Source organism: Pelobates fuscus, chromosome 6, assembly GCF_036172605.1.
Source record: "Pelobates fuscus isolate aPelFus1 chromosome 6, aPelFus1.pri, whole genome shotgun sequence".
In the NCBI taxonomy this organism is placed as follows: Eukaryota; Metazoa; Chordata; class Amphibia; order Anura; family Pelobatidae; genus Pelobates; species Pelobates fuscus.
Genome location: NC_086322.1, coordinates 261,145,039 through 261,170,277, shown reverse-complemented (window position 1 = coordinate 261,170,277; position 25,239 = coordinate 261,145,039). Strand labels below are relative to the sequence as shown.

The following is a 25,239-nucleotide window of genomic DNA, read 5'->3' as shown; positions in this document are numbered from 1 at the left end:
AACCCACACATACAGCCCAGAGGCTACCCATAGATAACCATATCTTTAAAGCATTGTCCAACCTGCTTGACTTAAAACCTTTTGACACCAATACAAACTCTATCATCAAAACAGCAATATACATAGCTTTCTATGGATTTCTAAGACCGAGAGAATTCACTACAACCTCCACGACCCAAATTACTCCTTTCCTCCTCTATTCCCACTTGACAAAACATATGGATCATTACATCCTGACTTTACCTCACTCCAAAACCAGTCAGCACATACCCATAAACATTCCATACTATCCCACGCACAACAGATGGTGTCCAGTCAGGGTTCTTGATGCCTACATACAGCATCATAACTTACTACCCTCACAACCATTACTACAGCTGCAAGGTTCAGGCTGCAAGGCTCACACAACTGGGCCTCAACGCAGCCAACTACTCAGGGCACTCCTTTCGTATAGGAGCCGCGTCCACAGCCTCCAGTGTAAACATCCCAACTCATGTTATCAAAACACTGGGGCGCTGGAAGTCATCCGCTTACTCACGGTACATACCTAACCCAGTACAAGAATTAAGGGATGCTTTCAAAAACATGTCTGGTTGATAAAATGTATATGTATTGGTTGTCTGTAAATGAATTTGTTCATTTCAATTTTGCCCTCTTCTTTCTCAGGCCTACCTCATCGTCGGTTCCGGCACACCACAACCGACTTGCTCTTTTTATTATCCTACATTTATCTATGGTATTTCACACTGTACTATCATAAGCACCTAACACAAGTATTAAGGCAATTTGCCTGGATTTGTGGGAGGGGCTGGTTTGCTACCTCTAGCCTACTTAAGGCACTCCCCTTACCTTGCTCCTTACCATTCGAGGTCAGAGTTGAGTGACCCTCCCACCACACCACATTTTAACATTTATTTACTTTCTATTTCTTTTCCTGGGTAGGCCCTCTTCTTTCTCAGGCCTACCTCATCCTCGGTTCCGGCACACCACAACCGACTTGCTCTTTTTATTATCCTACATTTATCTATGGTATTTCACACTGTACTATCATAAGCACCTAACACAAAAAAAAAAAAATATATATATATATGTTAAAAGGCCTGAACTTGTGGAGACCTGAATTTGTGGGAGGAGTAAGTCCCCTACTTAAACTCCCAGCCCCTACTCACCTCTGCCTTTCAGCTGATTGTTTTGTCCCCATAGCAACAAGCACTTCCTGTCCAGCTTCCCTCCAGAATTTTTTCCTGTTTCCAGCAGTCAGACGTCCTGACCAGTCCTCTGTCCGTTTGAGGCCTTCCACTCGGTTCCCGGTCAAGGTACCCGGTTTCCGGTCACGAGACCGGCACGTTCACGTAAGTTAGGCGTAGGAAATAGCACCCCGCTATTTCCCGCCGTTCGGGCCTAAAAACGTAGGGGTAGGCTCCCTCTATCATATTCGTACAAATACACGCTTTTTTAACCGATTTCAGTGTTCACGCCAAAACAGACGAACGCTCGGCACTTTATCACTGCTTTTACATATTCGTACGGAAACTACCTAATCTATTATTATTTATATACACAGTAATATTATTACGGGCATTCTCTTATTTCCGTTTGGTCACCCAGGACCACTCTATTTCGTACGATTAAAACACAAACACCTTGCTCTAAATCCATATTCGGCTAGTTCTTATTCAAATAGGCTACAGTATGCACTAAGTTCTATTTCACGAATTCTACTTTTCTTTACGTATATTCCCTGTTCGGTCATATTGCTACTGATACCTTTTTTTTGTCAGTTTGGGGATATAATTAGCTTGTTTAAAAAACTGCCTTGTGATTTTCTTTCTATGTTAACCAGTTAATTTGTTTTACTACTTTTTAAAATATCCACGTCTATCATAAACGTACAGTTTCTATACACTGTGGCAGGATGGCCAGGCTCTTCACAAACTTCAAATGCAACAGTCAGGATAAAATAGTACTGCAGTTTATTGTCACTTTACACAATATATACAAGGTTGTGCTCTCCCACAAAATAAAACAAAAAGAAAATAAATCCTACTCCAACTTGGAGACTTACTAAACAGTATTACTAACTATCCAACTGGCCAGCTAATCTAGTTCCCAGTTTTAAACAAAATGAAATACAGCACTTTAAGCAGGTTTCACACAGTACCTTTGTCTCAGGCTTAACTGCCTCCTCTCTCCCAGCTGTTAGACTCTCTGTCTTCAGAGGCTAACCTTTTAAAACCCTAGTGCTGGTTAATTACATTCACCTGGTATATAACATTCAAGGGGTGACTCCCACCAATTAACCCCATCATGCTGGGAATAGAGAGACTTCCAATCTATTACTAACATAGAAAGCCTCTCTGACCTTGCCACAACACATATTTACCTATTAAACACTTCATTTTGTCACATATACTAATAAATACTGTTTATAAACACAATATCCGGCACATAAACGTCTGTACTATTCATTTTCCATATAATCACGCTGTCACATATTTTTGGCTTTACAGACTGCATCGGTTTCTCGCTTTTTCTGCGCTAAAGTTGTTTATTTCAAGGTCTTTTATTACAGGAACAGGTATTGTATTTTATCACTTTGCATTATAAAGCCATAGGCCTAAAATGTTTACATATTGGGTTTTATTACTTACCTCCACACCTGTCGTTAACTATGGAATTTTTCTTCGGTTAACCCTTAGCTCCAGTATTATTCTAGGCTTCCCCCGGTTCTACACAGTTAAACCGTTTCGCATAACGTAATTTCTTTATGTCAAACCAAGGTATAGTTCACAACTCGTTTGTTACTACACCTCATATAAAACCTATCACGGTCTCAAGTTCATTACTACTTTTCCACAGGCTTACGCCCACGGTACGTTAATTCTTTACTATTATTTCTACTCAGACATACGATCATACAGCCATCAGGCTCCGGTAAACACCAAAACCTGACCCGGTACTCAGCCATACCTTCAGGTACTTACGTCTATACCCAAATACGTCCAATCGTCACCCCAAGGCCTCATCCAGCCTTCTCACAAATATCTATATCAGCACAGTCACACACTTAAACCTTCCAGATCCCTCAATGCAGGATCTCACGTTGCGCCCCTAACAAACAACCTACTCCCAATTCAAATCATACGCCACCACGATACGCATAAATACGTCAACATCTGTCTTAAAGCCTCAGGACTCTTCCTCAAGGACAGCATAAGACGAGACTTACCACACTTATTACCACCAGAAGGTTCCAGATACCATTCGCAAGAAGTCAAGGTTGGTATCTACACAACATTCCAGTCCTCTCACCTTATCCTTAAATATACAATCGAACTGGCTACAGGGTCTAGGCTAATGCCTTAGCGCACCCTATCAGAAATCCCGTCCCAGCGAGGCCTTCCATCCCCCCCCACCTCAACACGGAGGTACGGCCCCACGCCCAAATCATAGTTACAAGCCTCGCATGCCCTACTACAGGGCGCTAGTCAGGGCCTCACCTGTCACGGCCACACGTTTTGATTTCTCTCTACTGTCACCGAGAGGCCAACATCCCGCCACCACGTCTGTGGCAACTACGTCATAAGCCAAATCATAGGTAGAGCCTCTCACCGCCACTTGGCATTAGCAGGGCCTCACCTATCCAAACATTCAACAGTTAAGTTTTTCGCTTTGGCATCTAGCATTACAGTCCAGTTCTTCCATATACACCACCCCACATACCCCGCCTACTTACCTTACGCCCCTTCTAATATATCTTTCACATAATCATTCCTTTTAGAATGTCCCAAGAACCTATTCCAACCAAAGAATTGACAGAAGAAACTCCATTCACGCCTACCAGACCCGGGTCTCCAGGCGAATCACTCACTCTTTCAACCCCCACGTCCTTGAGAGCATGGACTATTCCCAAAATTACGGCCGAGCTTAGGCTCAGGGGAATCCCCTTTCCGGCCACAGCTAGGAAGGCTGAACTTTATAGGCTACTTACTCACCAAGCCCCCGAGCCCAGGCCAGGGACTAGCTCTCAAGGACAACCACCAAGCAACAGCACGGCCACCCAGGATACCCTGGCAGAGATCTTGGCCAATCTACAGACCCTCAATAGCAGGCTATCTAAGGTGGAAAGCGCCATCTCCTCCCCAGGTACTACCACGGTAGTCCCAGTCGCTTTCAAGGCTGTACCTACTATACCAACATGCCCTCCTATACTCCCCCCTCCAGCACCGGGCACAGCCATTACACCATTTGAGTCACCAGCACACTCCGTCCCTGACTCTATCAGGAAAGATATCCTAGACGGGAAGGATGTGTGTCTGGTGTCCTTGCTCATAGCCTCACAGGATGTACTTGAGAACAAGGCATTCAATTACGGTGATATCTCTGTGGTGCTCAAGACAAGGGGTCCCAGGCTTAATCATCTGGTGGATTATCTCACCACAGGGTTCACTAAAGGGTTTCTCACGGGTATTGTAGCCATTCCCCCAGGTACACTAGAATGCCCTAATCTCCAGTCAGCACGTTTAGACCCAGTCTCCATAGACACTCTCATTGCCTCTGAAATCACCAACGGTTTCATGATCGGCCCCTTCACCTCTTCACCATTCTCCTCCTGGCGCACTAACCCCATTGGTATTGCTATTCACAAATATTCCAAAAAAACAAACAAAAAAAAAACAACAAAAAACGTCTAATTATTGATTTATCGGCACCGCACTCCTCTTTTGTTCCAAGCATAAACGCACTCATTCCAGCAGACGAATTCTCACTTCAGTACATAACCATCGACGACGCCATACAGTCCATCATATCATCTGGTAATCGACCCTGGCTTAGCAAAACGGACATCACAAACGTTTAAATTACTACCCATGCACCCCTCACTCTGGCACTTACACGGTGTTAAATGGCGAGGGAAATATTACTTCTCTACACGACTCACTTTCGGTTCTCGAAGCAGCCCCAAACTGTTCGACATTTTCGCAGAGTCACTATGCTGGCTGCTTCTGAACGTCACCAGGTGTCACTCCGTTATCCACTACCTCGACGACTTTTTACTAATAGAGCCAGGGTCACCTTCACCCACAGCAATCAGAAGCACTACTGCACTATTTTCCACACTTGGAGTCCCTTTGTCCACAGCCAAAACTATAGGCCCCACAACTAAATTGACCTTTCTGGGGATAGAACTGGACTCGGTTAACCTCAGAGCTAGCCTCCCCCACGACAAACTGTCACGTTTGAGAGGGGAGATGACTTGTTCCTGCGGAATGATGTTTGCACTAGAAAATAACTTAAGTCCCTTCTCGGATCCCTGAACTTTGCAATGCGCATCATTCCGCAGGGAAGGTCTTTCATATCCAGACTCCTTTGCCTGCTGCACGGAGTTCCGGACTCTGGCACAGTTTCTTTGGACCCCCACGCCAAGGCTGACTTAGCTATGTGGGGGAAGTTTTTGAAGGACTGGAATGGAATCTCCATGTTTATTCCCCCTCTCTCCACCTCTTCACCCATCATCCACACAGACGCAGCAGCCAATACCGGTTTTGCAGCCATTTTTGGGAACCACTGGTTCAGGGGCCATTGGCCCACTGATTCGGATGCCTTGCCAGGATTCAGAGAGACCTCAGCACTATTTGAAATTTATCCCATTGTGGCGGCCGCACACACCTGGGGTCATCTCTGGTCTGGCAAGGCAGTCAAATGCTACTCTGATAACTCGGCAGCTTGCAAAATCGTGAACAAAGGGCGATCATCTTCCCTGACCATCATGCGGCTGATTCGCAAGCTGACCTGGTTGGCAGCATCCGGCCAGTTTCACTTAGTTTGTTTTCACATCCCGGGTATTCACAACACGGCTGCTGACGCTCTTTCTCGTTCTCAATTTCAGGCATTTTCTCAGGCACTCCCAACGGCTCACCTACAACCATCCAGGACACCACGGTTCCACGATCTAATCCTGGATTAAGCACACTCTTGAACCACGCTAGAGCACTCACTCACCAAGCATTATCACCAAACACGGCTATCACTTACAATAGGGCTCTTAATATATTTAATAAATTCACAGCAGAGTTCGGTTTACAAGGTGACTTCTCTATTCAAACCATGGTGGCTTTTGCCTCTTTTTTCCACCTACACCTTAAACTATCTCACAACACCATTAAACTATATCTCACGGGGGTCCAGCACCACAGCCTCACCTTTTTTTCCTAACAACACACCTTTCCTGTCTTCATACCCCGTCAAAAAGGTTTTGAAAGGAATATCAAAGGTTTCACCTCCACTCTCTACCATTAGATTACCTATAGATGGGCCTATCTTCAGGTCACTTAGCAATCTCCTTGACACAGCCCCATTCAACATCGGCACAAATACGGTGATCAAATCTGCTTTATATCTCGCTTTCTACGGTTTTCTCAGACCTAGAGAGTTCACCGTAATTTGTCAAGGAGATACGAAGCTAAGACTTAAAATATCACACCTCACTAAGATCACTACCAACTTTCGATCCCTACAACTAAAACCAACCGGTCACTACACCCTACTATAATTCCTCTCTTCCCTACTGATAATGCCTGGTGTCCGGTAAAAGTTCTAGACCACCTACGGTCAACTCTGCACGGTCACCTACTGGACTCTCCGCTCTTAACACTACAAGGGCACCCGTTAACCACAGCAAAATTGATGGTTCATATCAGAATTCTGTTATCTAAGCTCGGACACAACCCGATTGCATTCTCTAGGCACTCCTTCCGTATAGGAGCAGCCTCTAGCACTAACACACCGGTCCATATCATCAAGAGACTGGGGCGGTGGAAATCCTCCATATATACTGCATATATTCCACAGCCGGAGAAAGAGCTTCGCCAAGCTTTCAGCAACTTGGTTTTGTAAAAAATGCAATAAAGTGTGTATTTCTCGAATTTATCTTTTTGCCCTCTTTTATTTACAGGCCCACTCGTACGTTGGTTTCGGCACACCACAACCAACTTTGCTCACAGTTACTATCCATTACGTATTTAAATTCCGAGCACAAGTTAAAAGGCCTGAACTTGTGGAGGCCTGAATTTGTGGGAGGAGTAAGTCCCCTACTTAAACTCCCAGCCCCTACTCACCTCTGCCTTTCAGCTGATTGTTCCCACCCACCTACACCCTGTTATAATTACATTCTCCTTGGTGGGCCCTCTTTTATTTACAGGCCCACTCGTACGTTGGTTTCGGCACACCACAACCAACTTTGCTCACAGTTACTATCCATTACGTATTTAAATTCCGAGCACAAATATATATATATTAGAATGTGCTTCACTGTGCTAATGTGTTTATTTGTATGCTTGCTAATGTGTGTATCGATATGTGTTACTGCATGTCTATATAAGCACACTAATCCATGTCTAGGTATGTTTTCTAGTTTGTGTGTGTGTGTGTGAGAGAGTGAATGAGAGAGAATATTTGTCTATAGAGGTGTAGCGTTACTTACCTTATCCGGGGGCCGGCCGCGGTCCTCTCTTCAAACCGCGCGCGGTCCTGCGGCTGCACGAGCCGCGCGCGGCTCATCCGACTCTCCGAACAGGAAGACGGGCAGTGACCGCGAGATGCGGTCACGTGTCCCGCCTGCAGCTAAGAGCGCGCCGCGAGTCTCGGGCGCGCTCTTAAAGAGACAGTGGGAGCCTAAATTGCAAAAAGGCTCCCATTGGCTCCTGTCATGCCAATCACCCCATACACTTACCTTTTGGGGGTGTGGAAGTGACAGGAGCCAATCACATTAGTTTGAAGGCTACTTATACTTACCTTTTTCCCTTAGTTCCTTGCCCTATCGTGGTTTCTGCTACAGTTCCCTTTAGTGCTTGTTGTGTTCAGTTGTGTTTCTCCGTATTTTGACCTTGGCTTTGTATTCTGACTTCGTTTTCGCTTTATCCTTGTCTGTACTGTTTGCCGGCTTGCTGATTCCTGTGTACCAGACCCCGGCTAGTTCTCGTTTACGCTGTCTCTTTGTGCCCTTGACCTCGGATCGTTCCTGACTCTGTACTTCTCCTATTACGTCGAGTCCGGCCACTCTAAGGTCCGGTAGACGTATCTCTCCTCTGTGCTGTCTTCTGTTTGGCTGGATCCTGCGTGTAGGGGTATATACTCGTTACATTACGATAGGGCCATGGACCCCGCAGATTTAGCTCAGCAGATGGCGTCCCATGAGGCTAGATTTGTAGAGCAGGATCACCGTATGGATCAGATAGCTCAGGCTCTCCAGACACTCTTAGCTAGAACCATTCCAGCAACCGCACCTAGCCCACCTACACCCCTGCTTCCTGAAGTATCGACTGTGCCTAATGCTACGGCCCATTTAACGCCTCCTCCTAGGTATGGAGGGGATTCTAAGAAATGCAGAGGGTTCATTAACCAAATAGAGTTTCATTTTGAGATGTATCCACGTTCATTTCCCACAGAGAGGTCTAAAGTTGGGTTCTTTATGCACCAACTTACCGACAAAGCACTTGAATGGGCAAACCCTATTTGGGAGGCTAATGGACCTATGGTGCATGACTTTCACAGTTTCCTTACAGCTTTTCGCAGAATGTTTGACACTATGAAAAGGTCTAAGAATGCCGCAAGAACATTAATGAGGGTTAAACAGGGTTCTAGGTCTGTGGCTGATTACGCTATTCAGTTTCGTACCCTTGCCTCACAGGTAGATTGGACCAACAATGGGTTAACTACTGCCTTCATGGAAGGCTTATTAGACTCTATATTGGATGAGGTAGCAGCTAAGGAGCTTCCTGTTGCCTTAGAAGACCTTATTGACTACCTCATTGATATAGATAATATGATTCGTGACAGGCTCTATACCAAGAACAGGAATAGACGTTTTGTTACACCTATTCACTCCAGAGTTAATACACCGGAGAGTGTAAAAGTATCTGAAGAGGAACCCATGCAATTAGGGGTTGCCAAACTCTCTGATAATGAAAAATTACATAGGAGAAGGGAGGGACTCTGCCTATATTGTGGTAAGAGAGACCATATGGTAAAGGAGTGTCCTTTGCTCCCGGAAAACTCTCGCACCTAAGACCTTATAGGGGACTGGCCTTAGGTGTGATTTCTAAGTCTCCTACATTGCCTCCTAACCGACTGCTTCTCCCTGTTTCTTTACATATGGGAGAGAGTTGTATAGTTGAAAATATATACGCCTTGGTTGACTCTGGGGCAGCCGAGAATTTTATAGACTCTGGTTTTGTAAAGAAAAACAATATTCCCATCAGGGAGAAGGAGATACCCTTGGCCGTTGAGGCCATAGATGGTAGACCATTGATATCTCCAGTTGTTACTCATGATTGTGCTATTGACTTGTTGCCTGGCAATATACCTCCAAAGGGCAGGTGTACCCCTTATCGGTTCAAGAAAACCGTGTCATGGAGGAATATATTAAAGAATCATTAGACAAGGGATTTATTAGGAGACCCTCTTCTCCGGCTGGAGCGGGGTTCTTCTTTGTATCGAAGAAAGAAGGTGATTTAAGACCTTGTATTGATTATAGAGGTCTTAATAAGATCACCATCAAAAATGCTTACCCTATACCTTTAATAACAGAATTATTTGACAGGCTCAGACATGCTACGGTATTCACCAAACTAGACCTTAGAGGAGCGTACAACTTAATACGTATAAAAAAGGACCACGGATGGAAGACAGCATTCAACACTAGGTCAGGTCATTATGAGTATACCGTCATGCCTTTTGGGCTTTGCAATGCCCCAGCCGTATTCCAAGAATTTATCAATGATGTCTTAAGAGACTTTATTCACTTATTTGTTATTGTGTACTTGGACATTTTAATATATTCTACAGATCTACACACTCATCACAGACATGTTACGATAGTTTTAAAGACCCTTCTTGCTAATGGCCTTTATTGTAAACTAGAAAAATGTCTGTTCGACCAATTCGAGGTCCAGTTTTTGGGGTATTTGATTTCCGCTAAGGGTTTTCGTATGGATCCCCGGAAGCTCGCTGCTGTCATAGAATGGCCTCTGCCGCAAGGTCTGAAAGCCATCCAGCGTTTTCTGGGTTTCTCTAATTATTATAGACGTTTTATCAAAGGTTTTTCGTCTATTGTAGCACCTATTACCCGTATGACAAAAAAGGATGGCAATACTCGTGTCTGGTCTACCGAGGCACTTCAAGCTTTTGACTTTCTTAAGACTACGTTCGCCTCTGCACCTATTTTACAGCATCCTGTCCCCTCTTTGCCCTATATACTTGAGGTTGATGCTTCCGATATAGGGGTAGGTGCTGTCTTATCCCAAAGAGAGTCTCCTGACAAGCCATTGCATCCTTGTGGTTTCTTTTCTAAACAAATGTCCAAAGCAGAAAAGAATTATGATGTGGGTAATCGCGAACTCCTTGCTATCATTTTGGCACTCAAAGAATGGAGACATTTGTTAGAAGGCACTAAGGATCCCATCCTCATATTTACGGATCATAAGAACCTATCCTACCTTAGCGAAGCTAAAAGATTGTCTTCCAGGCAGGCTAGGTGGTCACTGTTCTTGTCTCATTTTAATTATATAATCACCTATAGGCCAGGTGATCGGAACACTAAAGCGGACGCTCTGTCCAGACAGTTTGAAACTATTGACAAACAGGAGATTGATGTTACCCCTGTCATCCCCCCAGACAGGATAATAGCAACTACGATATTGTCTATTTCCTCGTCCCTCTTGCAGGCCATACAAGCGAAACAAAGCATGGCACCTAGCGAGAGGCCTAATGATAAATTGTTCGTTGACGTTCCCGAGAGAAGGGATATTCTGTCACTGTATCATGATACTAAGACTGCTGGACATCCTGGTATATCCAAAACGGTGTCAGCTGTTTCTCGGTATTTTTGGTGGGATACCTTACGCAAGGATGTCACTGATTATATAAGTGCTTGTAATACTTGTGCATGTATGAAATCCTCTCGTAGAGTTCCTTGTGGGCTGTTGCATCCGTTACCCGTTCCCGAAAGACCTTGGTCTAATCTATCAATGGATTTTATTGTTGAATTACCCCCTTCGAATGGTAACACAGTCATCCTAATGATAGTAGATCGGTTTTCCAAAATTCCACTTTGTACCTCTTCGCAAGTTGCCCACTTCCAAGGAACTGGCTCTTATCTTCGCTAGAGAAGTGTTTCGGTTACATGGTATTCCCGTATCTATTGTATCCGATAGGGGTAGCCAATTTATTTCCAGGTTCTGGAAAGCCTTTTGTTCGGAAATGGGTATTTCTCTCTCATTTTCTTCCGCTTACCATGCCCAGTCTAATGGAGCTGCTGAACGTGCCAACCAGTCTCTGGAGCAGTACCTCCGTTGTTTTGTGTCTCACCATCAGGACAATTGGTCTGACCTGCTTCCTTGGGCTGAGTTTGCTCGGAATAACGCCACTCATGATTCTTCCGGCAAAAGCCCTTTTTACGTTGTCTATGGCCTGCATCCCGTTGTTCTTCCGGCTGAATTCTCCTCACAGGGCATGCCAGTTCTGGACGAGCATTTGGCTGGTTTGCGTAATACTTGGGAGCAGGTTCAGCGTTCTTCGGTGGACTATGCTGCTCGCCAGAAGGTTCAGGCTGACAAGCACCGCAGAGCGGCTCCTTCCTATGTTGTGGGGGATAGGGTTTTGCTTTCCACACGGAATATTCGCCTCCGGGTGCCTTCTATGAAATTGGCTCCCCGCTTCATTGGTCCTTATCGCATTATACATAAGGTTAATCCCGTTTCTTATGCCTTGGGTCTGCCTAAGAATCTGCGTATACCTAATGTCTTTCACACCTCGTTGTTGAAGCCTTACGTACGCAACCACTATACCCGGCATACTCCCCCTCCCCCTCCTATCTCTGTGGAGGGTCATGAGGAGTTCGAAGTGTCTGCTGTTCTTGACTTTCGTTTCCTTAGGGGTCGGCTTCAGTACTTGGTACATTGGAAGGGTTATGGGCCTGAGGAGCGCAGTTGGCTTTCTGCGGATGCTGTTCATGCTCCCCGCCTTGTACATTCTTTCCATTCGCGTTTTCCTGCCAGGCCTGGTCCTGCCCGCCCGGAGGGCGTGTCCTCGGGGGGGGGTACTGTAGCGTTACTTACCTTATCCGGGGGCCGGCCGCGGTCCTCTCTTCAAGCCGCGCGCGGTCCTGCGGCTGCACGAGCCGCGCGCGGCTCATCCGACTCTCCGAACAGGAAGACGGGCAGTGACCGCGAGATGCGGTCACGTGTCCCGCCTGCAGCTAAGAGCGCGCCGCGAGTCTCGGGCGCGCTCTTAACCCCTTAAGGACACATGACATGTGTGACATGTCATGATTCATTTTTATTCCAGAAGTTTGGTCCTTAAGGGGTTAAAGAGACAGTGGGAGCCTAAACTGCAAAAAGGCTCCTGTCATGCCAATCACCCCATACACTTACCTTTTGGGGGTGTGGAAGTGACAGGAGCCAATCACATTAGTTTGAAGGCTACTTATACTTACCTTTTTCCCTTAGTTCCTTGCCCTATCGTGGTTTCTGCTACAGTTCCCTTTAGTGCTTGTTGTGTTCAGTTGTGTTTCTCCGTATTTTGACCTTGGCTTTGTATTCTGACTTCTTTTTCGCTTTATCCTTGTCTGTTTGCCGGCTTGCTGATTCCTGTGTACCAGTCCCCGGCTAGTTCTCGTTTACGCTGTCTCTTTGTGCCCTTGACCTCGGATCGTTCCTGACTCTGTACTTCTCCTATTACGTCGAGTCCGGCCACTCTAAGGTCCGGTAGACGTATCTCTCCTCTGTGCTGTCTTCTGTTTGGCTGGATCCTGCGTGTAGGGGTATATTCTCGTTACAGGAGGAGAGCTAGTTTCTATCTGTATGCTTGTGTATCTATGAATGTCTGCTAATATGTGGCTATTGGGGTAATCCACTAAAGTGTAAATTCAAAGTGAATTTCAAATGTAAGACCAAAGTAGCCAAACTAATATCATTGATGACTTAGAAAATATTTCCAGTTTGGTTATTTTGATATTTGGAAATCACTTTGCATATATGCTAGTTTGTGTCTATGTATGTGTGTGAGGCTGTTGCTACTTAGGTTGCTGTGTGGCAAGCTATGTATATGTGCATGGAAAGTTATGTGTGTGTAACTGACTAGTTGTGTATATATGGCTAATCATGTACATATATTAATTAGACTTGGGCATTCGTGCTTGTATGAAGCACCAATTAACTAACTGCAATTTGCATAAACTCCCTGAAAAACAACGTGATCGTGGACATAAATTTTGTTCGTGATTCGTATAATACATATAGCTCACATTGACTTGCCTGTTAGAGCTCTCTGATTGGTTGGTTTACAAGCCATCAGTCAATCAGAGTGCCCTGACTGAAATTGCAATGTGTGGGAAAGCCGTTTGCTATTAAACAAGCTCAGACTGCACTGGGCCATCGATGGGCCAACTTGGATCTATTTTTTTAGCTTAATTTTCTGGCTTTTTGGGCAATTTGGTCATTTTTTATAATTTAATAGATGCAGAGGACTTTTAATGTTTTTTATTTAGTCTTTGTTGTTGCTGAGGAAAATATATTTTAAGAAGAAAGAAGGTAAGTATGCTTTGTTTTTTAACCCCTTAAGGACCAAACTTCTGGAATAAAAGGGAATCATGACATGTCACACACGTCATGTGTCCTTAAGGGGTTAAATAGGAACTTTTATTGGACTCCCCTAACTATTATTAGAATGAGGGGGTGTTCCAGATATTTTTTTTATGGGGAGGATGGCTAGGTGCTTGGAAGCCCTAGCCATTGGGGGGTGCCAATAATGTTAAGGGGTGTGTAAAATAGTATGTTCACCCCAATTTATATTATATCATTAGCTACTGCTTGCTGCTTATGGGTGGGGATTTTTTTTAATAGCCCCATCCCATACATGAAGGAACTGGTGGCATTAAGTTCCCATTGTGTTATTATAAATAGAACCCACAGCTACTGAAATGCTGCCCAGTCGTTGATGTTTTATGTGTTTTTTTTAACCTCCCTTTTACTAATATAGCGGGTCACATTGACCCAATTGGCTTTTATTTGTTAATTTAACTCTCTGGGAATTGGGAAGGAAGCCAGAAATTAGATAGGTTAAAAATATAATCGGTTGTCCAAATTTTATTTGCAACGAAAATATGTACACAAAAGTTGTACGAACTAAACCAAACAATTAACGCATTTTGGTTAGGCCAAATAGTTTTTTGGGTTTTCTGACATATCTATTTGGGCAAACCAAATTTGCCATCCAGGCACAAGTTTAATATTAATATAGGAAAGGGGGTCGACACAATATGATCTCACGCAACTCTACAGATGATAAGAGTTTCCATGTTAGTGAGCAAGAGATTGATAGAGCAATACATAACATACTTGTAGTGACCTGGATGAGTTTGCTGGGTGGTTTCCAATAACCCTGTTATGATTCATTTATGTATGTATGCTTCTGCTTCTTTTTACCAAGCCCAAACATGTTTCGAACAGAAATTCATATGTGATTGATTGGATTATGTAAATATATTTTCTCACTTATATTATGTTTTGTGTACGGTACAAACAATTTTGATCCTTTAACAGGGTCATTACATGAAAAATTTCCTGTCTGGATGGAAATGTTCTAGGAGATAAATATAAAACAAAAATTAAATTATTTAATTATAGTTGGAGATGGTTCACCAGGTTTAAATTATTTGTACAAACAGCATATAATAAAATTATTGTGCACATATGATTAATATTGTCATATATACAGTTTTTTTTTAACAAAACCAGGCCTCGATTTATTAAGTTTTCCAAATAATTCAATACCGTAAAAAAATCTTTCCAAATTATATATCTACAAAATTCCCATAGATTTTAATTGTGACTGAATCTGCAGATAAATAATTTGGTTAGTTTCTGTAGCGGATTGTATTGAGGCTGTCCTTAGGAATTTGTATAGAAAATGTATTCGTGTAATTGTTTCCCTGTATATCTGTAAAGTGTATGTAGTTTTCGAATAATTGTTCGGTAGGTTCATACAAATGAAGTGTCAGGGTACCTGAAGCCTCTACCTCTGAGAGAGGTAGAGACTTAGAAGTTTATCCGTCCGGACGGCATGTCTCCTCGGCCCCTCGCGGTTCACTCGGTCTTGCTAACGCCGGCCGCGAGGGAGTCACTTCCTTTTATAGCAGGAGGACCGGTGGTCGACGTCATGACGCCAACCCGGAACGTCCTGTCACTCAAATCTCGGGAGACGAATCAGGACTCGCCGGAGGCGTGTCTTCTCTCCCTAGCCAGGATACTTAACAGTGGCTGTCTCATTTACTCATTGCCCTGTCATGGTTCTAGTCCGCCTAGTCACACAGTGCTTTGTTATTCTCTTGCCTTTTGGTTCTGATCCGGCTTTGGTATTTACTCTCCTGTCTTTCTGTTATCCTTGACCCGGCTTGTCTCTCGCTTACCTGTCTTCTCGTTCCCTCGACCTCGGCTTGTCTCTGACCATTCTATCGTAGTTATACGTTAAGTCCGGCCATTCTAAGGACCGGTATACGTATCTGCTACTCTTTGTACTCTGCGTGTTGGATCCCTGACCCGATCCTGACATTACGACAGGGCCATGGATCCTGCAGGTACAAATTGTCAGCTTGGTTCTCCTGATCCTAGGTTTGACGCCATGGATCATAGGATGGATCAGATGGCTCTAGCACTACAGGCGCTGCTATCTCGTCCTATTAATCCACCTGAGGAGATGCGTAATATGTCTGCTTCTTCTGTGGGTTCAGGGCTAGAGGTAGCTACTGTAGGTGCTTCTTCCCGAGTTACCCCACCTGTACGTTATGCTGGTTCTCCTGAGAGGTGTCGTGGCTTTTTGAACCAGATCAGTATCCATTTCGAGCTACAGCCCCGTTCATACCCTACTGATAGGGCAAAAGTGGGATTTATTATTACCTTACTCATTGAGAAAGCTCTGAGATGGGCTAATCCGTTGTGGGAGAATGATAATCCATTAGTCTATAACTATAATGCCTTTGTAGCTGCTTTTAAAAGAACTTTTGATCCCCCTGGCAGGAGGGTCAATGCAGCCAGATTACTGTTGCGCCTTAGACAAGACAACCAAACACTTGTGGATTACGCACTAGAGTTCAGGTCTTTGGCGGCAGAGGTAAAATGGAATGAACAGGCCTATATAGACGTATTTTTAAATGGATTATCCGATGTAATACTTGATGAGGTAGCGACAAGAGAGCTTCCCGAGAACCTGGAAGACTTAATTTCCTTTATCTCTCGTATTGACGAACGTCTAAGGGAGAGGCAGAATACTCGAGATAGAACCGGTAAATCTTCCTTTAGACTAGCACCATCATTTCAAATTTCTGAAACCAAAACTCCACAGGTTTCAGAACCTATGCAGTTAGGCCTTACTCGTCTCTCAGAGGAGGAGAGACAGTACAGGAGAAGGGAGGGACTGTGTATGTATTGTGGGGCCAGAGGTCATGTACGTTTGAGCTGTCCCAGTCGTCCGGGAAACGCTCGCACCTAAGTTTCTCTAGAGGACAGACCTTGGGTGTTTCGATTTTGTCCTCTACTCATAACTACAAAGAACATAGACTCCTATTACCGGTCTCTTTAACTTGGGAAAAGGGAACTTTAGAGACTATGGCATTGATAGACTCCGGCGCTGCTGAGAGTTTTATCGACCAAAAGTTTCTCACCAAACACACTATCCCATCACAGTTAAGGAAGACACCCTTGGCTGTTGAGGCCATTGATGGTAGACCTTTAGTTGAGCCTGTGATTTTCCGGGAGACCACACCTCTTTACTTAACTACTGGTATTCTACACAAGGAGGAAATATCCCTACTACTCATTTCATCTCCTTCTGTTCCCATAGTCCTGGGATACTCCTGGCTTAAAAGACATAACCCCGTTATAGATTGGAGATCAGGGGAAATAGTTTCGTGGGGTCAGGATTGTCAAGAGAATTGTTTAAAGAAAGTGTCACCTCTTTGTAGTGTCAACTCACTTAATAACGCTACCGACTCTACCAAAGTACAGATACCGTCCTTGTATCAAGATTTAAAGGCAGTATTTGACAAAGGAAAGGCTGATACCTTACCACCACATAGGCCTTTTGATTGCAAAATTAATTTACTTTCTGGTACTATGCCCCCCAGGGGTCATGTATACCCTTTGTCTACGAATGAAAACTTAGTTCTAGAGGAGTATATTCGTGAAAACCTAGACAAGGGGTTCATTAGAAGATCCTCCTCTCCTGCTGGGGCAGGATTTTTTTTTGTTAAAAAGAAGGATGGTTCTTTAAGACCCTGCATTGACTACCGAGGTCTTAACAAGATAACCATTAGAAATGTATATCCGATTCCCTTGATCACCGAGCTTTTTGATCGATTAAAAAGTTCTAAGATTTTCACTAAGTTAGACCTTAGAGGTGCTTATAATTTGGTGAGAATTCACGACGGAGACGAGTGGAAAACTGCATTCAATACTCGATATGGGCACTATGAGTATACTGTAATGCCTTTTGGTCTCTGCAATGCCCCGGCGGTATTTCAGGACCTTATTAATGAGGTTCTTAGGGAGTTTCAAGATGACTGTGTGATTGTATACCTTGATGATATACTCATACATTCCAGGGATATTGAAACTCACCACGGACAAGTCAGAAGGGTTTTACACAAACTTCTTCAGCATGGCTTATACTGCAAACTAGAGAAATGCAGCTTTGACCAATCCCAAACTACCTTTCTTGGTTATGTGATTTCTGGGGAGGGGTTTGAAATGGATCCGGAGAAGCTCCAATCCATATTAGATTGGCCTTTACCTAAGGGTCTCAAGGCTATCCAGAGATTTATTGGTTTCTCCAATTACTACAGACGTTTCATTAAGGGATACTCCTCTATCATTGCTCCCATCACCAATATGACCAAACAAGGGGCTGATACTAAGAAATGGTCTACTGAAGCACTTCTGGCTTTTAAGACACTCAAGGAGCTGTTTGCTTCCGCACCAATTTTAGTTCACCCTGATACTACACTACCTTTCCTACTCGAAGTTGACGCTTCTGAGACAGGTATAGGTGCTGTTCTGTCCCAAAGGTTGGGTGTAGATAAACCATTACATCCTTGTGGATACTTTTCCAAAAAATTGTCAGGTACTGAAAGCAGATATGACATTGGTGACAGGGAACTACTAGCGGTTATAATGGCCTTGAAGGAGTGGAGACATTTATTGGAGGGTACTTTGCATCCTGTTACTATTTTGACAGATCATAAAAACTTATCCTATATTGGAGAGGCTAAACGACTATCATCTAGACAGGCTCGTTGGTCCATATTTCTCACTCACTTCAACTACGTACTCACATATAGGCCAGGTTCTAAGAATTCTAAAGCCGATGCCTTATCTCGCCAATATGAACCTGCTGCCGTATCTGAGCCGGTTTTGTCCTCTATAGTACCCAAGTGTAACATTATCGCTAACACTACTCTCAAAGTCCATTCTCCGCTACTTGATCAGATAAGGAGCTTGCAGCATCTGGCACCTAGACTGACTCCGGCTTCCAGACATTTCGTTCCTCCTGAACTCCAATTGGAGCTCTTACAGTGTCTTCACGAGAGTAAGGTGGCTGGTCATCCGGGTGTTCGCAAGACGTATTCTTTGATCTCCAAGGATTTCTGGTGGCCTTCGTTACGGAAGGATATTAAGGATTTTATCGGAGTTTGTGAGGTCTGTACTAAAACTAAACTACCGCATTCGCTTCCTTGTGGCCTTCTACAACCTCTGGAAATTCCTGACAAACCTTGGTCCTGTGTGGCAATGGACTTTATTGTGGATTTGCCTGTTTCTAAAAGGCACACTGTTATCCTCACCGTAGTCGATAGGTTTACCAAGATGGCACATTTCGTACCTTTGCCTAAACTCCCGACTTCTCCTGAATTGGCGGAGATCTTTGCTAAAGAGATTTTTCGCTTGCATGGGATTCCTTCGGAGATCACTTCTGATAGAGGCTCCCAATTTGTTTCACGTTTTTGGAGATCCTTCTGTTCTCAATTAGGCATCAAATTGAATTTTTCGTCCGCCTATCATCCTCAGTCTAACGGAGCTGCCGAACGAACCAACCAGAAGATTGAGCAATACTTACGTTGTTTTGTTTCCGAACACCAGGACGATTGGGTCGGTTTGATTCCTTGGGCGGAGTTTGCACACAACAATCTCGTTTGTGACTCTACGCATTCAAGCCCCTTCTTCGTGAACTATGGCTTTCATCCATCTATTCTTCCCTCGGTTTCTCCTTCCCAAGGAGTGCCGTCGGTTGATGTCCATGTGGCCAATTTGAGGAAGTTGTGGGATCAGACTCGACAGATTCTTCTACACAATTCTATACTGGTTAAGAAACATGCTGACAAACGTAGAAGGGCGGCTCCGAATTTTGTTCCAGGCGATAGAGTTTGGTTGAGTACTAGGAATATTCGCCTTAAAGTTCCTTCCATGAAATTCGCTCCTCGTTATATTGGTCCCTACAGGATCTTGACTCGAATTAACCCAGTGGCGTATCGTCTAGCTCTCCCAGCTACTTTACGCATCCCGAACTCCTTTCACGTGTCATTGCTGAAACCTCTAATCTGTAACAGATTCTCCTCCACAATCACCCCTCCGCGCCCTGTTCAGGTGGAGGGTCAGGAGGAGTATGAGGTTAACTCCATTATTGATTCTCGTGTCTCCCGGGGGAGAGTACAATATTTGGTTGACTGGAAGGGTTATGGTCCTGAGGAGAGGAGTTGGGTACCACAAGAGGATGTTCATGCTCCTCGCCTTCGCAGGGCATTTCACTCCCGCTTTCCATCTCGCCCCGGCTCCTTCCGCCCGGTGGGCGTATCTGAGAGGGGGGGTACTGTCAGGGTACCTGAAGCCTCTACCTCTGAGAGAGGTAGAGACTTAGAAGTTTATCCGTCCGGACGGCATGTCTCCTCGGCCCCTCGCGGTTCACTCGGTCTTGCTAACGCCGGCCGCGAGGGAGTCACTTCCTTTTATAGCAGGAGGACCGGAGGTCGACGTCATGACGCCAACCCGGAACGTCCTGTCACTCAAATCTCGGGAGACGAATCAGGACTCGCCGGAGGCGTGTCTTCTCTCCCTAGCCAGGATACTTAACAGTGGCTCTCTCATTTACTCATTGCCCTGTCGTGGTTCTAGTCCGCCTAGTCACACAGTGCTTTGTTATTCTCTTGCCTTTTGGTTCTGATCCGGCTTTGGTATTTACTCTCCTGTCTTTCTGTTATCCTTGACCCGGCTTGTCTCTCGCTTACCTGTCTTCTCGTTCCCTCGACCTCGGCTTGTCTCTGACCATTCTATCGTAGTTATACGTTAAGTCCGGCCATTCTAAGGACCGGTATACGTATCTGCTACTCTTTGTACTCTGCGTGTTGGATCCCTGACCCGATCCTGACATGAAGCTACCGAACCATCAGACCACCCCAGTGAGAAGTGTGCGCCTCGTTAAGCGTTCACACTCTGCAAAGCGCAGCTTAATTGATCCATTTTATGTGCCTGTGTGGTCGCCGTTCGGCATATGAACCACGTACGGGGGCCATCTTACGCATGAAAATCTTAGCGGTGTTTGGTCGTCGAGTGTCTGGAACTCAAATCAGACACTCAAACAACCGAACACCGCTGAGACCTCCAGAGCTCCATAACTCACGAACAGAGGGACTAGTCAGCCCCTCTTTTGGTAAAATCAATGTCCCGAACAAGGGAATTAATACGAATGGAAGATTAGCTGTGGATGGCAGGTATTTCTATGTGTTTTAACTCCCGAACAGAGACCGTCCGCAAGGCCAAAACACATGAAGCCTTTTTCGGATACCACCTCGTGTGCGGTCAGTCAAATTACATCCTCCATTGGATGTAATCCAATTGGCCATTGGAGGTAACTAAAAGACCACCATTTGTTTTAAAAATACATAGGGATAAAGGAGAGAGCGCAGGTAACTAGTTTTTCTTTGGTTTTTACTATAATTTGGGGCTGATGTGTACTGTAGTCATTGCAGCCGCCCAGTAGTGATGGGAGTTGAGCGCAGGACTTTTCTTTCTGCATTTGTATCCATTTTTTGTATTACTCAGCCTTGTTACAATGCAGCCGCCCATCCCATGTGTTCCCTATTAAGGGTTAATAATGTATAGGGGTGTATATAAAAATACCCCTTTCTGTCTCATTAGAGATTTTTGCCAGAGGCTCAAGGAAGCAAGGTGAATGGTTAGAGTTAGGACCCACCTAGGGGGTCTGCCTTGATGTTGGCAGGTGGGCTCATCCTCTCATGGCCATTGGAGGTAACTAAAAGACCTCCATTTGTTTTAAAAAATACATAGGGATAAAGGAGAGAGTGCAGGTAACTAGTTTTTCTTTGGTTTTTACTATAATTTGGGGCTGATGTGTACTGTAGTCATTGCAGCCGCCCAGTAGTAATGGGAGTTGAGCGCAGGACTTTTCTTTCTGCATTTGTATCCATTTTTTGTATTACTCAGCCTTGTTACAATGCAGCCACCCATCCCATGTGTTCCCTATTAAGGGTTAATAATGTATAGGGGTGTATATAAAAAATACCCCTTTCTGCCTCATTAGAGATTTTTGCCAGAGGCTCAAGGAAGCAAGGTGAATGGTTAGAGTTAGGACCCACCTAGGGGGGTCTGCCTTGATGTTGGCAGGTGGGCTCATCCTCTCATGGCCATTGAAGGTAACTAAAAGACCTCCATTTGTTTTAAAAATACATAGGGATAAAGGAGAGAGCGCAGGTAACTAGTTTTTCTTTGGTTTTTAAATTACATCCTCCACCTAACTCCCGAACCCCTGGCCCAATCTGTGTGAATTTTGGATATGTTAGTCACCCAGATCAGGGCTACCAGGGGGCACCCAAAGTATTATTCTAACTGCTTGTTTTGGGGTACATCTAGAATGCAGGGAAAAGTACAGTATGTTTAATAGGATTGTGTCACACTGAGGGGAGGAGATGTGTGGGAGGTAACTGTTACATTATTGGCTACTGGACTAATTATGGTGAATCCCTCCCTTGCATGGGAGAATGCTTTAAAAGGAGGTTGTGTGGATTAAAAGTTAGTTCTGCTCCTGATGCTGTGTGTCGTCCAGTCATTGGGATCTGTGTTGGGATATGTCATGTCCTGCTCTGTTCTGTGGAGATGTCTGGCCTTGGATTCTAGTATCCAGTACTCTTGTTACAATTCTTGTTTAGTTTTTCTTGGTTTTTGGTTTTCTATTCTATGTCTGGTTTTCTTTATGCTGGGATTTCTGGGTTCATTCCTGTAATCCATCCCTGGGATTCCCAGTCTCCAGGTTTCATTTAAATGTTTGTTTTATGTTGCCACACCCATTTGTTTTCCATAATTTACTCTGTTTCAGTATTCCTGCAGGCAGCTCCTCAAGGCTTCTGCCCTTTCTTGCAAGTAAGTGCTATATATGTATCTTTGGTTGTTTTAGCATACATTAGGCAGTGTAGGACCTGCCAGATATGGGGTACATTGGCGTTGTTGCCAGGCTTATGCAATGTATGATCATATAGTGTGACGAAATCCCCATGATTTATGTAGTACTTAGTTATTTCTCCTCTTGTTTTGCCTATGTTATCTTGTCTTGTTTTAGTTTGTATACCAACCCAGGCAATGTACAGTCCTGTCCAGTCATGCCCATGTTATGTTCATGTTTTCCTCATGTCTTGTGTATATGTTCTGGGTTTAGCTTACTATCCTTCTCTGGTTCTGGGTTCTACTAGTTCTGTCTTGTTTTCATGTTTGGTGCCTATCTCTAGTCTTGCCTTGTTTCTAGTACTGGATACAATCTTGCTGCAGAGCCTCCCTATTCAGCTCCTGGGAGGTCTGCTAATTTCCAAGCTCCTAGTTCCTGGTATCCGCTGAAGCTGATTCAGGGTCTTGGTATGTGGCTGCACAAACGCTGGTGCTCAACACCAGGGGGCGTGCGGTTACCCTGCACCAGACCCTGCTAATCCACCTCCACACAGTGACTCCTACTCTTAACATCAGGCATACTGGGTCCCAGTCCTGCACCGCCGCCCGCACAGTGTCTGGGTCCCGGGCATCGGACCGCCACCCTGACAGGATATTCGTGGATTACCTTGCTTGCTGTGATTATTACTCTATGGTATTTTTATTACTTGTTCCTGAACCTCACTGGGATCTTTAGTGGAGTTAACCTGTGAAAGACCATCTCTCCGCTACAGTTTCTCTAACAGCATTGAATCCATTTTGAAAGCTTATCAAATTGAGGGCTTAGGGAATGGATTTAACATTGTTGGATAAGATCTTGAAATTATTATTTTTTTTGACTGAAATTCTAAAATATTTTTTTCTAAATATTAAAATATCAAAAATATATTAATATACTAAAACATGTTTCAGAATCTTAAAACATTTTAAAAGTTTCTCCCCCAAAAATTAATTTGAATAGCTTATTTAGCAATATAAAATTGTGGCTTATAAGTTGGAAAACATATATGTAGATATGAATTCCCAACACATGATTTTATTATAGGTATGACCATTCCCAACACATGATTTTATTATAGGTATCACCATTCCTAACACATGATTGCTTTATTGTCCCACAGGTCAACAGGAAAAGCTTCATGACTGTGAGTGCACATTCATGTGTACATTTGTTGCCAGTGAATATTACTATTTATACCCCTTCAACATTGAATACAACCTCTTTTCAGCTACCATGATTTATATCATGTGGAAAAATGTCGGACGAAAAATTGATGAAAATGCTTCCCATAACCATGGTATAGGACCAGCTGTTCGCAAACATGTCCCTCTCCTGGGTCTGATCTCAGGTCTGTCTGTTCTAGCTATTGGCCTTGTGATGTTCATCATGTACGAAATAGGGAGGAACAATCTTCTGAAGGACTGGTTATCACTCACCACATTCTACATTTTCCATGTGGTCAGCCTTGTGATTATGAGTTTGGCAAACTTGGTGGGCATAATTATTTTCCACCTTGATAAAAGAAGTATGGATAATCAAAAGAACCACACTCGCACATTGGATATGGTTCTACTACTGGGTACAACCCTAGCTCAATATGCAATTTCTTATTATTCTATTGTAGCCATGGTGGCCACCAATCCCCCTAGTCTTCTGAGCTATCTCACTCTTATTTATTCACTCCTTATGATTGTTCAGCACTCTCTCCAGAATGTTTTCATCATTAAAGGATTGCATCGTCTACCACCAAATCACACTATAAACTCTTCTGACAGATCTCAAAAAATGAAAGATCTTCGTTCTGTTTCCTGCGTTCCCCAAAATGCATCTCATCTTCCAGTGCATCAACTTTCAAGAAGAGCAACACTTACTAATCAACTCAAGGCACACCTCAAGAAAAGGAAAACAATGAAGGATGTATATATGTTCCTCTTCCTCAGCAATGTAATTGTAAGTTCTGAAGTGTGCATGTGGTGCTAAATCATAGCCAGAGCTGGGAGGAATTAACAGCTTGTAACTACTTCCTCCCAGCTCACAGGGGGCAGGGTAGGCGGAGTGGACCAGAAGAGCAGCAGGACCCATAGCTCACACCAAACTCAGCCAACCTAGGATATATGTGTTTTTGTGTGTATCTGTATGTCTGTGAGTCTGCATGTGTCAGTGTATCTGCATGTGTGTATCTGTATGTTAGTGTATGTGTCTGTGTGTCACTGTATATGTCACTGTATGTGTCAGTGTGTGAGTATCTGTATGTTTCAGTGTGTCAGTGTATCTGTATGTCTGTGTATCTGCATGTGTCAATGTGTGAATCTGTATGTGTCCGTGCATCAGTGTATGTGTCTGCATGTCCGTGTTTTTGTCTGTGTGTATCTGTGTGTCAGTGTGTCTGTGTGTGTGTCTGTGTGTCACTGTATGTTTCACTGTATGTGTCACATATAGTGACAGGTCGCCATGGTGACTAGAAATGTTGTCCTGGTGCCTGGAATATGTTGGCCCAGAGTGGCAAGGGAGAATGCAGGTGGCGAGCCGTGGGGGAACAGAGGTGGCCATCCAGCCAGCTGTGGGAGAGCGGAGGCGGCCAGCCAGCCAGCCCTGCGAGAGCAGAGGCCGGTCTTGAGGGAGGGCAGAGACAGATCGGTGTCCGCTGTGTAGAATAGCCCCGGGGTGCGAGGGAGAGAGCTGTCATCTCCCTGCTCTGCTCCC

The 25,239-nt window shown here is 44.3% G+C and overlaps 2 protein-coding genes across 2 annotated transcripts in view; one reads left to right on the top strand and one right to left on the bottom strand.

Moving 5' to 3' along the window:
* Nucleotides 1-25,239, bottom strand: part of USH1G (USH1 protein network component sans) — a 784,266-nt gene that overhangs the window by 461,377 nt on the left and 297,650 nt on the right. The window lies entirely within an intron of this gene.
* Nucleotides 1-25,239, top strand: part of LOC134614833 (proton channel OTOP2-like) — a 63,191-nt gene that overhangs the window by 25,923 nt on the left and 12,029 nt on the right. Inside the window, exon 5 of the mRNA XM_063459050.1 lies at nucleotides 23,657-24,486. Within this exon, the coding sequence (XP_063315120.1) occupies nucleotides 23,657-24,486 (830 nt within the window). The remainder of the gene's footprint in view (nucleotides 1-23,656; nucleotides 24,487-25,239) is intronic.